Source organism: Rana temporaria, chromosome 1 (assembly GCF_905171775.1).
Source record: "Rana temporaria chromosome 1, aRanTem1.1, whole genome shotgun sequence".
Lineage (NCBI taxonomy): Eukaryota > Metazoa > Chordata > Amphibia > Anura > Ranidae > Rana > Rana temporaria.
The window spans coordinates 97,299,299-97,317,194 of NC_053489.1; the positions used below are offsets into that span (position 1 = coordinate 97,299,299).

Genomic DNA, 17,896 nt, shown 5'->3' on the forward strand with positions numbered 1-17,896 from the left:
CATTGCGCGGCAGAAGGGATGCAAATCCTCAGGTACCCTCAGGAGAGCTGATTGACCCTGATAGGTGGCTAACAGTCCGAATGGGAACTTCCACCGATAGATTATATTTTTGCTGCGTAGTGCTTCCAGTAGTGGTCTCAGGTCTCTCCTATGTTGGAGTGTAATGAATGATAAGTCCTGGTAGATTTGGATTAGTGTCCCCTCATACACGCACTTAGATCGTAGCTTGGCGTTTCTTAAAATTTCTTCTTTAAGTTGAAAATCGCAAAGACAGCATATAACATCCCTTGGCGGATCAGTGGCTCTGCCTTTTGGTTTAAGGGCTCTGTGTAGGCGCTCCATTTTGATCGCTGATGCTGCGGGACGGCCCAAGAGATTATTGAACAGTCCAGTGATGACTGATGTAAGATTGTCATTTTCTACATTTTCTGGAAGACCCCGAATCCGTAAATTATGGCGACGGCTTCGGTTCTCCAAATCTTCCACTTGGCGATGCAACTCTCTCAGGTGGAGTGTATGAGAATCTACTTTGCGATTCACATGACGTATTACAGCGCTGTGTTGCGCAGTTGTTTTTTCCACTTCTACCACTCGCGCTGTAACTGCGCGTACCTCTATAGTAAGTTCAGCTATGGCGGCTGCCAATGTAGTCTTTATGTCCGCTGCAACCGAGTGGAGGTCTTCCAAACTAGGTCGTTGTGTCAAATCATTGGGTGTCCCGACATTGTGGTCACGATTTAAGGGCGAAATACCGTCGGGTGTAATTTGCGGATGCTGTGAGCTCGGTAGGTTCTCCATTATGACCGCCTATGTGTCTCCGGTGCAAGATTACAAGGGGCTGTATCTTTGTCAATATTCTTTAGATTTAGTCGCAACTTGCACAAAATATGCCCGGGTGTATACTGATCTCCGGTATGGTTCGTTGGGTATCAAGAACGGCTTACCGGTGTCCCGATCAGCCAATTTAGGTCTGCAATAGCGGGAGCTCTCAGACTAGGCAACCATCTTCAGTCCCGGCTAGACCACGCCCCGGGTACCTAATGTTTTCTGTTGCCAGGGTGCTATATGGGCCCAGGACAGTGGATCCTTCATAGGAACCCAGGGCCTGAAGGTCTAGACATCCCCACCGAGATGGGGGAAGATTGGGCCTCTTGCTTGGCAAAGTCCTGCGGCATGGAGCAGGTAAGTGAGGGGAAAACTTGCGGAACTTGGTTCTTAGCAGGTTTTTTCTGGGGGGTCACAGGGGACATGCCTAAAGTTATGCACTGCATCTGGCAAACTAGTCACATATCATAAAGATAGGATGGCTCTATATGTATTATTCCCCATAAGATGTGACCTCCCTTGTAGTGTTGGAAAAGCATTGAGTGGGGCCTGTGTGATATAAAAGTATATGTGTGTGTCAGAGAGCTGTGCTTACCTGCAAGCCTCCAGGCGATGCTCCATTCAGTCTTCCTCCTCAGAGCCTGAAAAACGCTGACCTCCTCGTGGTTCCAGGCTGCAGGCTGCAGTTTGCTGGAGCAGAGAGGTCCCTTCCTCCCAACCCCCCCCCCCTGTCGGGAGGGGCATTTCCTGTTTGAGTTTGCTGGGGGGGAAGGGCGGGTCAGTGGCTTAAGGAAGGGGCGGCCCTTCCTTGTTTGTTTGTTCCATACAGCTCATTCAATACTTTGGAACTGGGGAGGAAAGAGCACGGGGCGCCGAGGACACACAGTGGCCAGAAAGAATATTGCAGTCTTCAGAAGACTGTTTTCAAGCCTAGGAATAGGCTGTTTCTTTTCCATCTCATAGTTTTTCTTGCAATACTACTCAGGGGGACAGAATGTTTTTTCTTTCCTAGATTGAAAAAAAAAAAAAAAAAAAAAAGTGTCATCTAGGGGAGAGGAAGCATTTTTTTCCCCCAAACAGGTGTTTGGGCATTTAACTATTTATAGTCCCAGGTACCAATAAGCTAGCAGGTGTACCTCGGTATTGTACCATGGCATCCGGGTCAGAGGGTACAAGAGGTGGGGATTTCCCCAGAGAGTCTGAGGTCTCGGACAAAGCTATGCCGCTGCTTTCCCCACAGGGAGCCTTGGGGCCATCGGGATCTGGGGCTGGAGCTGACGCGGGTCAGTCCAACCCTAAGATGGTCACGGAGGAGGTATTACTCACCTCTTTAAAAGAGATGCAGAAAAGCATGGGAAAAATGATAGCCGCAGCTTTGCGGGGCAGTAAGCGGAATAGATCTCCGTCGCCCGAGCGCGGTCCCTCAGAAGAGGAGGTCCTTTCCTCAGGGGAATTGGACGACCTCTTGGACAAGGACCAAGTAGGTTCAGGGATCGAAGATCCGGATACAGAGGAGTCTGGGGCAGTCTACCTGAGGGAGAGCTGGTGGATTCAAGGATTGTCGGACTTGGTCCATAAGGCATTCAACTTGCCAGTACCGGATCTCCAGGTATCGACGGTTTCAGCTTTGGGCTCACTGAGGGCGCCTCAAAGCAATGCTGTGTTTCCGATCCATCCTCTATTAGAGGGAGTTTTGTTCCAAGATTGGAACAAGCCAGATAAGATCTTACCACCTAAAAGATTCTCTGTCCTATATCCTATGGAAGATAAATTTTCCAAAAAATGGGCTACTCCTGCAGTGGACGCAGCCATCTCATGTGTTAACAAATCGTTAACATGCCCTGTAGAAAACATACAGGTGTTCAAGGATCCAGTTGATAAGCGCTTGGAAGCACTACTTAAGAACTCCTTCACTACTGCAGGGGCAGTAGTACAGCCAGCTGTGGCTGCGATTGGGGTCGCTCAAGCATTATCGGATCAATTTAAGCAGATGCTTAAACTTATTCCTGCCCAGCAGGCAGAAGAATTTTCGGATGTCCCTAAGGCCATATGTTTTACGGTAGACGCAATCAGGGATTCTATCCAGCAAGCGTCACGTTTATCGTTATCCCTTATCCATATGAGAAGACTCTTATGGTTAAAAAGCTGGGAGGCTGAGCCCCCATGCAAGAAGCTCCTGGTAGGGTTCCCCTTCCATGGAGGACGACTCTTCGGAGAAGACCTAGATAAATACATTCAGACCATTTCAAACGGCAAGAGTACTCTCTTGCCAACTAAGAAGAAGTATCAGGGGCCTGCGTTTAAACGACAGTATTCCCCTGGGCAGGGGCCCTCTAATGCCAAGCAGTATCGACGGCCTCCTGCAAAAGCAAACTTCGGCTTCAACAGCAAGTCACAAGGACAGGCTGCTAGAGGCAGAAAGCAGTGGTTTCGCAAACCAGCAAAACCAGCCCCCAAGCCAACCTTATGAAGGGGCGCCCCCACCCACGAAGGTGGGGGGAAGGCTGCGACTCTTTTCAGAGATTTGGGAAGCCAGCATTCCCGACGAGTGGGTACGGTCTTCCGTGGCCACAGGCTACAAATTAGATTTCCTAAGGTTTCCTCCTCCTCATTTCCAGGAGTCGAGGATTCCAAACGATCCGGAGAAGGGAGCCGCATTAAGATCGGCATTAGATCATCTACTTTCCCAGGAGGTAATAGTAGAGGTACCAGTCCTGGAACAGGGGCTGGGTTTCTACTCCAACCTATTCATCATCCCAAAGTCCAATGGAGATGTCAGGCCAATTTTGGACCTAAAGATGGTAAATGCATACCTAAAGGTCCGCTCATTTCGGATGGAATCCGTGCGGTCAGCAGCTGCCACACTCCAAAAGGACGACTTCATGGCGTCCATAGACATAAAGGATGCCTACCTTCATGTTCCAATTTATCAGCCACATCAAAGATACCTACGCTTTATGGTGGCTTCGCGTCATTTCCAATTCGTGGCGCTTCCCTTCGGGTTGGCTACGGCCCCCCGGGTGTTCACGAAGGTCCTAGCTCCAATCCTAGCCAAGCTAAGGATCCAAGGGGTCACGATCCTAGCATACCTGAACGACCTCCTAGTCATAGACCACTCGTCTCCCGGCTTGGAGCGAGCAGTGGCCCTCACGGTCCAATACCTCGAGAGGTTCGGCTGGGTCCTAAATCGAGAAAAGTCAGCTTTCCTGCCCACAAGGCAGTTGGAATATCTCGGCATGAGATTAGACACAGAACAACAAAGAGTGTTCCTACCTCTGAGGAAGGTCAAAGCCATCAAGGAATTAATCCTACTGGTTCTAAGCAAGAAAGAACCAACTATTCGCCTATGTATGAGGTTACTAGGCAAGATGGTGGCCACATTCGAGGCGGTACCATACGCCCAGAGCCACACTCGCATCCTACAGGCAGCCATCCTGTCAGCATGGAGCAGAAGGCCACAGGCCTTGGATATCCCGTTGCCGCTCTCATCAAGAGTCCGACAAAGTCTGTGTTGGTGGTTAGACCCCCAGAATCTACTGAAGGGGAAGTCTTTCAGCCCAGTGGCTTGGAAGATAGTGACCACAGACGCCAGCCTGACGGGCTGGGGAGCAATTTTGGATGGTTGCACTCGCCAAGGTACTTGGGCAAAGCCAGAGAAGCAGTTGCCCATCAACATCTTGGAGCTCAGAGCTGCTCGACTAGCCCTCAGGGCTTGAACGTCAAAATTGCAGGGGTTCCCGGTGAGAATTCAATCGGACAATGCCACGGCCGTGGCATACATAAATCACCAAGGGGGAACCAGGAGTCAAGCCGCTCAGAGAGAGGTGAGCTTGATTCTCCTATGGGCAGAGGCTCATGTGCCCTGCATATCGGCAATATTCATTCCAGGAGTGGACAACTTTCAGGCGGACTTCTTAAGCCGCCAGACTCTATGGCCGGGGGAATGGTCTCTGCATCCACAAGTCTTTCAAGCACTCTGCCAAAAATGGGGAGTGCCGGACGTGGATATCATGGCATCGAGACTCAACAAAAAGCTAGACAGGTTCATGTCCCGCTCAAGGGATCCGATGGCCTGCGGAACCGATGCGCTGGTTTGCCCTTGGCATCAGTTCAAACTTCTTTATGCGTTTCCCCCGCTCCAGTTACTACCCCGCCTGCTGCGCAGGATCCGGGTGGAGCACATACCAGTTATCCTGGTAGCTCCAGCATGGCCCAGAAGGGCATGGTACTCACTAATCCTAAGGATGGTAGTGGGAGACCCTTGGACTCTGCCTCTAAGGCCAGACCTGCTATCGCAAGGTCCGATCCTCCACCCTGCCTTACGGCATCTAAATTTGACGGCCTGGAAGCTGAATCCTTGATTCTCAGGGGTAGAGGTCTGTCTCAGAAAGTAATCTCTACCCTAATCAGAGCCAGGAAACCGGTCTCTAGGGTGATTTATCACAGGGTCTGGAAGGCCTATGTAGGCTGGTGTGAGTCCAAGCTATGGCTTCCTCGCAAGTTCACCATCGATAGAGTTTTAAGTTTTCTCCAGCTAGGAGTGGATAAAGGATTGGCATTTAGCACAATCAAAGGACAGATTTCTGCCCTGTCAGTGTGGTTTCAGCGGCCGCTGGCCACCCACTCGCTGGTTAAGACCTTCCTTCAAGGGGTCTTACGTATTAAACCTCCAGTTAAATCCCCGCTTTGCCCGTGGGATTTAAACCTTGTTCTGTCAAGTTTACAGAAACAACCGTTTGAGCCGTTGGCTGAAATTCCTTTGGTTTTACTGACAAGGAAGTTAGTATTTTTGGTTGCCATAGTTTCCGCAAGAAGAGTTTCGGAACTGGCGGCCTTATCCTGTAAGGAACCATATCTTATTTTTCATAAGGACAGGGTCGTTCTCCGCCCTCATCCTTCCTTCCTACCGAAGGTTATATCCAGTTTTCATTTGAACCAGGATTTGGTATTACCATCCTTCTTCCCTAAACCTACTTCCAGAAAGGAAGGGTTGCTGCATACCTTGGATATTGTCAGGGCCATGAAGGCCTATCTTAAAGCTACAAAGAAGATCCGGAAAACAGATGTGCTGTTCATTCTACGGATGGGCCCAAGAAGGGGCAGGCAGCTGCAAAATCCACCATTTCTAGGTGGATTAAGCAATTAATCACTCAGGCCTACGGCTTGAAAGGGTTGCCTCCTCCAGTATCATTAAAGGCTCATTCTACTAGGGCCATGGGCGCCTCCTGGGCAGCACACCACCAGATCTCTATGGCTCAAGTTTGCAAGGCGGCAACCTGGTCTTCTGTCCACACATTTACAAAATTCTACAAGTTGGACGTAAGAAGGAATACTGATACTGCCTTCGGGCAGGCAGTGCTGCAGGCTGCAGTTTGAGACCCTCGGATTCCGGGGGCTCCTCTTTTTTTGAGTTAAATTTAAAATTTAAGATTATTTTTCTCAACTAAGTTGGATTTATTATGATTTGAGTATACCTCTAAATTAAATCCTTTTGTCTTGGAGATGTTCTCCCTCCCCTCATTGTAAGCATTGCTTTGGGACATCCCATATAGTAATGAATGCCGCTCTGTGTCCCGTGATGTAACGATAAAGAAAAAGAGATTTTTAATACGGCTTACCTGTAAAATCTTTTTCTTGGAGTACATCACGGGACACAGAGCTCCCACCCCTCTTTTTGAGGACCATTTTGGGAGGCATACTGCTTGCTACAAAACTGAGGTACTCCTCCTATGGGAGGGGGTTATATAGGGAGGGGCATTTCCTGTTTGAGATTGCCAGTGTCTATCACCTGAAGGTACTCCATATAACCCATATAGTAATGAATGCCGCTCTGTGTCCCGTGATGTACTCCAAGAAAAAGATTTTACAGGTAAGCTGTATTAAAAATCTCTTTTTTTGGAGCATAAGTAGTTTATTTACTGTTCTGTTTTTGTGCTCTCCTCCTTTTTTTTAAAGCCGATCTCCAGCTTTCACTGACGTTTAAATGGTTCATTTGGACCAAGCTGCTCATAATGAACTATTTACTTCACTTACTGATGCAGCGGCTGTGCTGTGTGTACTGTATGAACGTTCTTTAGCCTCGGCCACATACAGTATACAGCTCTTTGTCTTGGCAGTGAAGTGAGAACTTCTCATCCAATGCCTGAAACAAATTTGATTCTGGCTGGACACTGCTCAGTCATTCACAGGAAGCTTTGTATTCTCTGAATGAATACAAAGCTTCCTCTGATTGGCCGAGGTGGAGAGCCAGGCAGATGGTGTGACAATCTCTGCGTTACGCTAGTCAGAGTAGGGTTGCCACCTTTTCATCAAGCCACACCTGAACACTTCAGCAGCGCACGTGACATTTTTTTTTTTGTAGTACATTAAATGTATTACCTCTGTACAAAGCAATGCACAGCAATTATGTGATTAAATAACGTGTCTAATCAATTGGAGTTAATTACAGGAGTTCCCCTTTACATCAGAGTCAACATAGTTCCCCTTCTACATCTGAATGCACAGGGTTTGTTCCCCTTTACATCTGATTCTGCAGTTTTCCCTTACAGCTGAATCCATAGAATTTCCCTTTATATCTGAATCTGCAGGAGAGGAGTGTGGAGGGTATGATGGGGGCAGTATGTACAGGAGAATAGTGTGGAGGGTATAATGGGGGCAGTATGTACAGGAGAGAAGTGCGGTGGGTATGATGGGGGCAGTATGTACAGGGGAGAAGTGCGGTGGGTATGATGGGGGCAGTATGTACAGAAGAGAAGTGCGGTGGGTGTGATGGGGGCAGTATGTACAGGAGAGAAGTGCGGTGGGTGTGATGGGGGCAGTATGTACAGGAGAGAAGTGCGGTGGGTGTGATGGGGGCAGTATGTACAGGAGAGAAGTGTGGTGGGTATGATGGGGGCAGTATGGGGAAGGATTTCTTGTAGTGTCTATGGTGTTACCAGGGAGCGATGTTGGGTAGAGAAGGGAAGGTAAGTGACCATGGAATGATGTCTCTGAGCTGGGGGGTAGGAAGCAGCTATGAGCGGTGTCTGTATGAAGTGGTCTGGGGGGCGATGTAAGCTGGGGGGAGTTGGGGGGCTGAGAAGTGGTCAGATAGCGATGTCTATAATGAAAAAATGCTCATCCACTACTATATAGAACAACACTGCTCAATGAAAACAATCTGGTATAAGAAGTACATATCTATATACTGTAAGCTTCTAGCACTCTGTATACCTGGATGATGTGAAGTTAATGGATGACCATTCATGTATCCCTGTTATCCAAGCTCTGAGTCTGTACAATCAGACCACATACACACAGGGTTACATGAATGGTCATTAATGACTTCACATTATCTGGACTGAGGATTTAGGGGTGTTTGTACAGACAGACAAGGGTTCAGGCTTGTTATCTGTCAGCTGTGATCAGGCTGCAGACTCCCCCCTCCCCCCACACACACTCACTATCTCTTCTGATTCTAATGTCACCTTAACCCTTCACTGCATCAGTAAAACAAATCCTCCTGAAAGTTTTCAGCTTTCCAGCCATAGAGACTTGTCACAAAAAAAACGCAGCTCACCTCCCCCTGCATGTAGTGTGCCATCCCGACAGTACAGTGAGCTCCGCCTCCCGACTCTCTCACTGCACTTGTGATGGGGGGGGGGGGGGGGTTGAGTCAGAAATCAGAGAGACTATGCCTGCAGGAGACTGGAAGGGGGGACGGGACAGAAAGGAGCTTCGGATTTTCTATACACACCACAGGCACAGTGTATAGAGAAGAAATGCCTCTTCTGCTGTCTCCACAGTGGCAGGTGTTCTAATGTCCCCCCCTGCCCCAATGGTTTGTCCCTGGTCTGCACTGAGTAATGTGCCCGGGTGTCAAGCAGTACAAAACCCGGGCACATGATTCAAGACCCGTATTGTCCGGGTGAATCCCGGACAGGTGGCAACCCTAAGTCAGAGGAAGTTTTGTATTCAATCATAGAATACAAAGCTCTCTGTGACTAGCTGAGCATAACTCAAACCGACTTGATTTTGTCCCGGGAACAGGTCAGGAAGTTCGTCTCGCTCCTGAAACACAGTGCTGTATACTGTATGTAGTTGGGGCTACATGCAGTTTATACAGTTCACTCAGACACTGGATCTATTAGTGAAGTAAATAGTTTGCTTGAACTAGCTTGGTCTTCACTAAAAACAGGAAATTGACAATATGATTACAGTAATGTATGTGTTATTTCCCTGCAGTGTGTCTATGTGGCAGTGGGAAGAGGAATTTACGTTTACAACTTGTATACAAAGAGGGTGATTGCTTTTCAGAAGAACGCTCATGACTCCAGTATACAGCACATGGCAAACATTCCGAACAGGTATCACATCTTAATAGCATACCATTTTTTAAATAATTGTAAATACAAATATAATTTTACACAACTATCAGCAGCTTTGCAGATCTGTGGCTGGAAAACTGTCTCACTGCAGTATTTCTAAGTGTGTTTATTTATTCAGTGCATGCTTTCGGGTTCATGCAATGCAGTGGCTGGTGTCTGGTGCAGTACGGCTGATCTCCGTGCATCACACTGTTTCTCCTTTTTTTGTCATGAAGGCATTTCAAATAGTTGAACTGTCGGCAGTTGCGCTAAAACAAGTACTGAATGCAGCACTTTTTTTCCGTGCGCATCACCCACACGCCATCGTCACATAGGGAGAAAAGGCATTTTTTTTCCTTCTCATGCATAGGACTTTGGTGGAATAGACACCTAACACCGTCCCACCACATCTGGTGTGACCTTACCCTAAAAGTAGATTTTCTGTCTAACATTAACGCGGTTGTAAACCCTTGAGGTTTTTAACCTTTAAAGGGGTTGTAAAGGTTAATTTTTTATAAAAAAAAAAAATGACAAACATGTCATACTTGCCTCCACTGTGCAGTTCATTTTGCACAGAGTGGCCCTGATCATCCTCTTTTGGGGTCCCACGGTGGCTCTCTCAGCTCCTCCCCACAATAGCTAACCCATTTGGGAAGCTCTCTCCCGAGGGGGGTTACCTTGCGGGCATGCTCCCGTCTCATACACTCTGCGTCCATAGATACATAGATATCTCAGTCCCGCTCCCTGGTGCCCGCGTCATTGGATTTGATTGACGGCAGCGGGAGCCAATCTATCCAATCAACGCTGAGACTTAGTGGAGAAATAGGACGGCGGGGACGACCAGAGCAGGTGAAGAGGGCTCAGGTAAGTAAAACAGTGGGGGGGGGGGGGGGGGACCCGTCATTGCCAAGTGTTTTTCACCTTAATGCATAGGATGCATTAAGGTGAAAAAACACAAACCTTTACAACCCCTTTAATGCATTCCGTGCATTAATGGGAAAAACCTTCTGTAGTGCAGCACCTCCCAGAGCCCCCCTTTTACTTACCTGAACCCGATTGTTCCATCGACGGGGACGAGCACAGCAGCTCCAGCCACTGTCTCGGGTCTTCATTGGATAGATCGATAGCAGCACACCTATTGGCTTCCACTGCTGTCAATCAAATCCAGTGACACTGGGCCGAATCCTGCTGTCTGTTTCAATGGACGAAGCAGCAGGACTCAGGAGTGCGCCCGCACGGGTGCCCCTTTGAAATGCAGGCACTCGAGAAGAGGAGGAGTCAGAAGCACCACTGTGGGGTCCCAGAAGAGGAGGATCGAGGCCACTCTGTGCAAAACCTTTGCACAGAGAAAGCAAGTATACCATGGGACATGCAAGGAAAATAAAAAACATGATTTTAGCTTGCACATGATTGGATAATAAAATCAGCAGAGCTTCCCCTCATTTCAGATCTTTCCCTCAGATCTACAGTGATTGCACTTACAAGGGCACTTGCAGTGCAAAGTGGATTTGCCTTTCGTAAATAACCCCCCATGTTTGTTATTTAAAAAAAAACGTAACCCTTTTAAGTAGCCTGAAAGCTGTATTCAACCACAAAGCAAACATATATTATATTGCAGCTTACCATTTCTTAGGTGTGATGGCGGCATTTATTTTCTATTATAGGCTTTCTTCCTTCTATTTTCATCTAGTGATCCATCAGTAAGTTTGTTTTTCAAAAGAACAAGCTCTCCAGCATGTAACAGTTACAAAGATTAGAAAAAACATATAACTCTAAAAGATCAGCTTTTATTTATTTATGTAAAATCTTTATCCCAAAAGGAAAAACGCTGTTTTCTGGAACTTTGTATAGTGTGAGCTTGAGTTAGGCTTCAATTTGTTGGTGTACTTAAATCAGCTAGTTCATCTAGCACTCCCTTCCCCCTAGACTGACTATGTTGCTGTCTAAAAGTGCCCCATGGGCTCCTAAATCCAGGCTGGGGCACACTAATACTGGAGTGTTACTGGCCAGAAAACAAGGGGGGGGGGGCTAAAAAAAGAAACCACCACATCTAATAATTGGCAAGCTGCATAATATTATTTTTTTTGGTTTTGGGTTTAATACTGCTTTAAAAATGTCCAGTTACATGATCCAGTTCCTCTGTGTCAGCCAGCAGTGGCTGCATGGGAGAGGAGTGGGCACTGCCAATGGCTGGGACATATGGTTGCATCACAACTCTCATGAATTCCTAGCTGTTGTCAAAAATAACAACCTTTTTATATTTATCTGCCCTGAACCCCCTCTTCTTGGGTTCCCTGCTGGTGCTCTTGGCTCTTCCTCTTCCTTGTGTGCCTCCATAACAAGCCACTTGCTATTGGAGAAAACGCATGGGCTTGATTCAGAGCCAGGCTGTATGCTTCTATTGACACACATGGCGCAGCTCAGTCCCACCTCCAGCTCTCTGCTCTTGTGATTTGATTAAAAGCCAATGGCTCCCGCTGCTTACTCTTAACAGAGAGAGTGGAAAAAGCTGCTGGAGATGGACAGAGCTGGATTGAGATCGAGCTCAGGTAAGTATACAGCGGGTGAGGAGTGGTACAAACACTGCAACATTTTTTACCTTAAAGGGGAGTTCCAGGCTTTTTTAATGTTTATTAAAAGTCAGCAGCTACAAAAAATTTAGCTGCTGGCTTTTAATAAACATGCATTCACCTGCTCCACGTTCCAGCGCCGACCGGAGCTCCGCTCCTCTCCTGTCGATGTCTTCATTGTTGGTGTGAGCACCCGGCCGTGACAGCTTTCGGCTTCACGGCCGGGCACTCGCTGCGCATGTGCGAGCTGCGCTGCGCACTATGATATGTCAGGTGATCGCCTGGGATCTGTTGCGTGTCCCAGGCGATCACTTACAGGGAGGGGCCGCTGTAGGCGATATGACGTATCACCTAGGTGGTCCCTGGGCAAAAGGAGGAAGTGGGACAGGGAGTCCCACTCCTCCTGAAGCCCCCACTCCCCTCCCCCCCTCAAAAAAAATTACATGCCAATTGTGGCATGTAATGGGGCGAGGAGTGGATTAAGCGGAAGTTCGGGTGGAACTTCACTTTAATGCAGGGAATGCAAACAAATGTAAAGAAAAAAAACTGTCCAGGCTTTACAACCATTTTATTAACTTGAGTTAGTAAAGTGTATTACTTTAACTACTTTCTGCACAGCTTTTGTGAAATACTATTTGCACTTTGACATGAATAATCATTTTAATTAACTTCTAGAAAACGTATATACAGTAAATAGTTGTATTTATAGTGTTGCTTTATCCAGGCAGCTCGTTTCATGTTCAGAAGATGGCAGTGTTCGTATTTGGGAGTTGAGATCAAAACCCCAGCTCCAGGCAGAGTCGGTGCCGGCAGGTATGAAGTGATGGTTAACTTTAATACTACATCATAATTAGTAGGTATTTATTTATTTTTAATTATTTATTTATAATAGAAACTGTATAAACCATTCCAGAAAACAAATGACAAATCACGCCCATTACAATTCAAACAATACAGTATAAGGTATTCATAAGGCCCACATTAGTGGTAGTTGTAGTTATCGCTGGCATATACAGCAGTGCCGTTTTTGAGTGCAAGTCGTATTCTATGTGGGAAAAGATACGGGCAAACAAGAAAAGGAGATCCCAACATGCTGCTTTTTTCATTTTTTTTTTTTACATATATATATTTCCAACACACTGGTCCATTTATACCCCTGCTCCATATTCCACCCCATCATTTTTGCCGCCATATATTCATGCCATAGGTAGCCAGCTTATTTTTCTTCGTTTTATGTGCCTGCTCATTGGTGATTACTTTAGCAGATCTCCTATAGTGCATGATCTGTACGAGATCTGGCATGGTTTGTTACTGTCTATAAATTGCCATGATGTTAGCAACATGAGCATCAGTACATCAGCCAACACACTTGTTGCTAAAAGGATGGCAATATACCGTATATACTCGAGTATAAGCCTTTTTTCAGCACATTCTTTTTGGTGCTGAAAATGCCCCCCTCGGCTTATACTCGAGTCACCTTTTTGCACCTGATCTCCTGGACTTTGGGGACACGGTATGGGCCAGCCGTAGGTCCCCTGGACCCCAAACTTGACACACATATAGCCCCACTCTTTCTCTACAAGTGTGCAACGTTTGTTTTGTGGGGAGCACCGATTTTTCAAAGTCGGGCACCCCTTCCATAGACTCCCATGTTAAACGGTAATTTGGGGACCCGGTACCGGCCGGCCGTAGACTTCTATATACTCCAATGTTAAACGTAAGTCTAGTCATGGACACAGTGAGACATGCAGATGGACACCCTAGGCTTATACTCGACTCAATAAGTTTTCCCATTTTTTTTTTTTTGGTAAAATTAGGTGCCTCGGCTTATATTCAGTTCGGCTTATACACAAGTATATACGGTATACACAAAAAGGCCCTTTTCCCTAATATTTCACAACATCCCAGTACAGTTTGAACTTCCTGTAGGCAGTGGTGACATAACCTTCCCAGTGGGGAGCTGTAAGGCACTGGCCATGTCACTAGTGTCTCAGAAGAACAGAAATAAGAATTTATAGCAAAGTAATATACATTAAACAGAAGCTTTCAATGTGTTTTGAATTCAGACCAGCATGCATGTGGTTTTTTTTTGGGGGGGGGGCCCTCTACTTAAATAAAGAAAAGGTTTTCCTGGTAAAGGTTGTTGAGCGTTGATTGACCACTGTGTATGGATTGCCATTTACTATATTCGCTGACTTAAATGTTTTCTTTTATTATAAGGAATTAATAGGTGGAAAATGCTTTTTTTCAGGTTTTTTCACTATGTGGAGCTTTGGAAAAGGCAATAAGCAGTCCAATCAAACGGTGAAGAAGATGAATGAAAATGGCATTGTAGCTTCCTTGGAGCTGATTGGAGATTTAATTGGACATTCTTCTGCTGTACAGGTAAAGGATTTGGTTTCTGTGCAGGTGTACGTCAAGAAACTATGTCTCAGCAAGAAGTGCTAAGTGTAATAATGTGCTGTGAATTTTTTTTTTCAATCTTTTATGCCTCATCACTGATTTTTTTTCAGCAGTGGCTGAGTATTCTGCTAAGGCAGCCATACTATAGATGGAACAAAATTCGGTCAGTTCAGCGAGGACCAGCGGAATTTCTATCCAGGTGTGGCTACTGCAATTTAACAGAGGTCACTCTATGGATGGACTTTCTTTCAACAGCCCTGTAAAAACTGCTTGATCAGCGCCTGCAGCACATATCTGTGTATTCTGACAACGGGGAAGTCTCCCCATTATCGGAATACAATAGCACAGTGGAGGGATTCTCCCATCCTCTTGAATATGTGGATGGGGGAATTGGTTCAGTTGTTTCTGTTCTGCCTACTGGGGGAATAAAAAAAACTGAACCATGTGTGACCAACGTTGGCCTAAAATGGGTCTAAGGCTGGATTCATACCTATGCATTTTTAGTGCTTTTTGCAGATTTGCACTACAGTCTAACATGGTTTCCTATGGAACACGTTCTGTAGTGCAAATATGCAAAAAATGCATAGATGTGAATCCAGCCTTAGTCTCAGTTCACACTTATGCAGTTTGCTTTTGGTCATTTCTGCAGTGTTATTTGCCATGCATTTTGCAGATGTGATTTTGCCACTTTATGCATTTCGAAATTTGTATGCTTTTTTTTTTTTTTCTTTTGGCCAATTTGTTATTGGGCAAATTAAAATCTGCAAATTGAGGTAAAATTGTGGCAGAAATGCACAATGTGCTTTTTTGCAGCTCCTCCATTGAAGTCTATTGGACCAAAAAAAAAAAAAAGCATCGTTTTGCTTTAAAAAAAAAAAAGTCCCTGACACTTTCCAAAAACGCAGCGGCTGAAAAAAAGCCTAGACGTGAACGTGTGCCATAGGAAACCATGTTAAATGAACTGTGGTGCATTTCTGTAAAAAGCACCAAAAAACACATAGGCATGAACCAAGACTTAAAGTGGAGTTCCACCCATAAATATAACATTACATCAGTAGTTTTAAAAAAATGTCATTAGTCCTTTACGAAAAAATTTTTTTTTTTTAGATGCCTTGAAAGTGTTGTTGCTAGGCAGAATAGTTAATCTTCCCACTTCCTGCACCTAGGTGCTTAATGCACCGCACAGACTCCTGGGAATGTAGTGGGTGTAACTTACCAGGAGTCTGTGCACTCCCCAGTCTCAAAGAATCATGTGACTTGGACAGTACAGGTGCTGAAACCTGATCTGACACTGCTTGTGCAGCACTGAGCATGTGCAAGGCTGAAATCCAGGAAGTCATACAGTCTGGCTTCATGATGCCCACACTTAAGATGGCCCCAGTCAATTTCTATTTTATAAAGTGTCTAAATGCTGTAACAACCTAACAAAACGGACCTTAGTTTACAGACTAACTTTACTAGAATACATTAAGCTTGTGTATTACAGGGGTATTTATATTTAAAAAGTGAAATTGTGGCCAGAACTCCGCTTTAAGCCCCATACACACTTTTAGATTCTCTGCAGATTTTTGTCTTCAGATTTACCAAAACCATGTAATGCAAGGGTCTGCCGGATCGCATATAAATTGAAACTCTTAAGGTTTGAGCCCATATTATATTATAGGGTTTTGGTAAATCTGAAGACATAAATCTGCAGAAAATCGAGTAGTGCGTATGGAGTTTTAGGGTGACTATACACACTGCAATCTGATTATACAATCCCTATACAATCTTATTTACATTTACCAGCACCTCTACAATCCAATCAATTTCTGTCCAGTTGCACAGGCCCCTATGTTACATAGTTTGTGTATTGAAAAGGGGGATTGTACAATCAGATTGCATGTTTAGCTTTAGTGAGTTCATCTTGCCCACCAGTCCAGTATCTGACAATTGCATTAGGGCTTGTGTAGATGGGCTCTGTTTCTTCAAATGGACTTTGCATTTGCCATACACGTCTATAGGAATGTAAACCCCACTAGGAGGTGCAGGCCAAATGCACTAGTCACTGAATTCTGAAAAGCTCAACTGATGTCAAGCCATTGACTCCATCCCCTATAAAAATATATTTAAAAAAAAAACACTAAAGATCTCCAAAAATTGTATTGTGTATTTTATATAAGTTTCCCAACCTATGCCTATTACGACTGTTTTCATCGACGCTTTATTTTTTATTTTTTTAATAACTTTGCAACAGATTCAAAAAAGGTTGGAAATCTATACGGTGAGGCACGATGCCAAACATACTTAAAAATAGGTTTTAGATTTACACACTTGAGATCTCTCCCAGAGCTTATACAAATGCTCCTAGATAACAAGCATGCAGCTTTAGACAACTTGCCACTGTGTATCCAGCTTTTATACAGGCTGCCTGTATAGTATATGACCTATCTAGCTTTTATGTGCGTAACTACTTGATATTTTGCTTTTACAGATGTTCCTGTATTTTCAAGATCACGGTCTAGTCACATGCTCAGCGGACCAGCTCATCATCCTGTGGAAAGAAGGAAAGCGGGAATCCAGATTACGTAGTCTTTTACTTTTTCAGAAATTGGAGCAGAATGGAGATTTGCAGTTTAGATATTCCCCCCACTAACCCATTTATTTATGATAAAACAAACATGTTGTATATTGGTTCATGCAGAACAAATGATTGCAGATTATGGCGCTAATTTATGTTTTTTATGTTTAACACCTGTACTGGTAATGAAAAAAAACAAACGCATTACTGTTATTTTAATTGCGTTGAGCCACTTTAGAGGCAGAGTTGTAGCTGAGTGTCCCACGTGTGGCACTTGCATCATCCCTAAAAGCCCAATTGACAAAGAAGATTCAGCGGGGAAGTTAGGCCCAATTATAAAAATGAACTGGCTTCAAGGAAATGCATGAGGTTTTTTGGCTAACCGCTATCTATGCATCTTGTGATGTGTGTGCTTGGGCATGACTTTTCTGATAAAAGTTTAGACTACCCGACCGGTTCGCTTTAAAGCTGGGCAGGAATGCAAACAATTTACCCTGAAAATAGAGGGTAAACTGTGCCTGCGTGTTATACGCAGGGGGCTGTGGAATTTTATTTTTCCTGAAAACTCCTTCTGAAAGTAAGGGTGCGTGTTATACGCCTGTGCGTGTTATATGCCGATAAATACGGTAATGAGAGTGCCTGGTTTACGAGAATTCAAAACTTAGAACAAAAACTGTTCCCCAAAACAGTTAAGCTGACCAAATAAATTTGTCCTGTTTTTAGTAGGGACCCACTGAATTTCGATCAATATATGGCCGAGCCTGTTTGACAGGAGTCGATCTGTAGCAGCCAATCAGTGTTTTCTGACTGCCGGGAGTACCGCTTTGAGAATACAGTGTCCACTCACTTGTGTGAATGGAGGAATCTGTTCATTTTATTTCATTCAGCTCATTGGCTGAATGCAAAAAAAAAGAAAGATCTATGGCCAGCTTTACATTTATGTGAGCTCTGGGGTCATAGCTGACCACATGTGCAACACCATGGCAACTGCAGATTTAAATAGAGGCTGAGATGGTTCACTATTTAGCCATAAAGCACTGGTCATCAACCCTGTCCTCAGGGCCCAATAACAGGCCAGGTTTTCTGTATGACCTTGGGGAGATGCAAACTATAATACTGCAATCACCGAGCAGCAAATTCTATCACCTGTGATGTATTTCAGTTATCTTGCAAACCTGGCCTGTTAGTGGGCC

General features: G+C 45.2%; 1 protein-coding gene across 1 annotated transcript in view; it reads left to right on the forward strand.

Moving 5' to 3' along the window:
• The window catches only part of WDR41 (WD repeat domain 41), a 77,215-nt gene extending 60,344 nt beyond the window's left edge, over nucleotides 1-16,871 (forward strand). Inside the window, exons 10-13 of the mRNA XM_040340878.1 lie at nucleotides 9,049-9,170; nucleotides 12,465-12,553; nucleotides 13,992-14,125; nucleotides 16,617-16,871. Of these exons, the coding sequence (XP_040196812.1) occupies nucleotides 9,049-9,170; nucleotides 12,465-12,553; nucleotides 13,992-14,125; nucleotides 16,617-16,778 (507 nt within the window). The 3' untranslated portion in view covers nucleotides 16,779-16,871. The remainder of the gene's footprint in view (nucleotides 1-9,048; nucleotides 9,171-12,464; nucleotides 12,554-13,991; nucleotides 14,126-16,616) is intronic.
• Nucleotides 16,872-17,896: the final 1,025 nt, after the last annotated feature.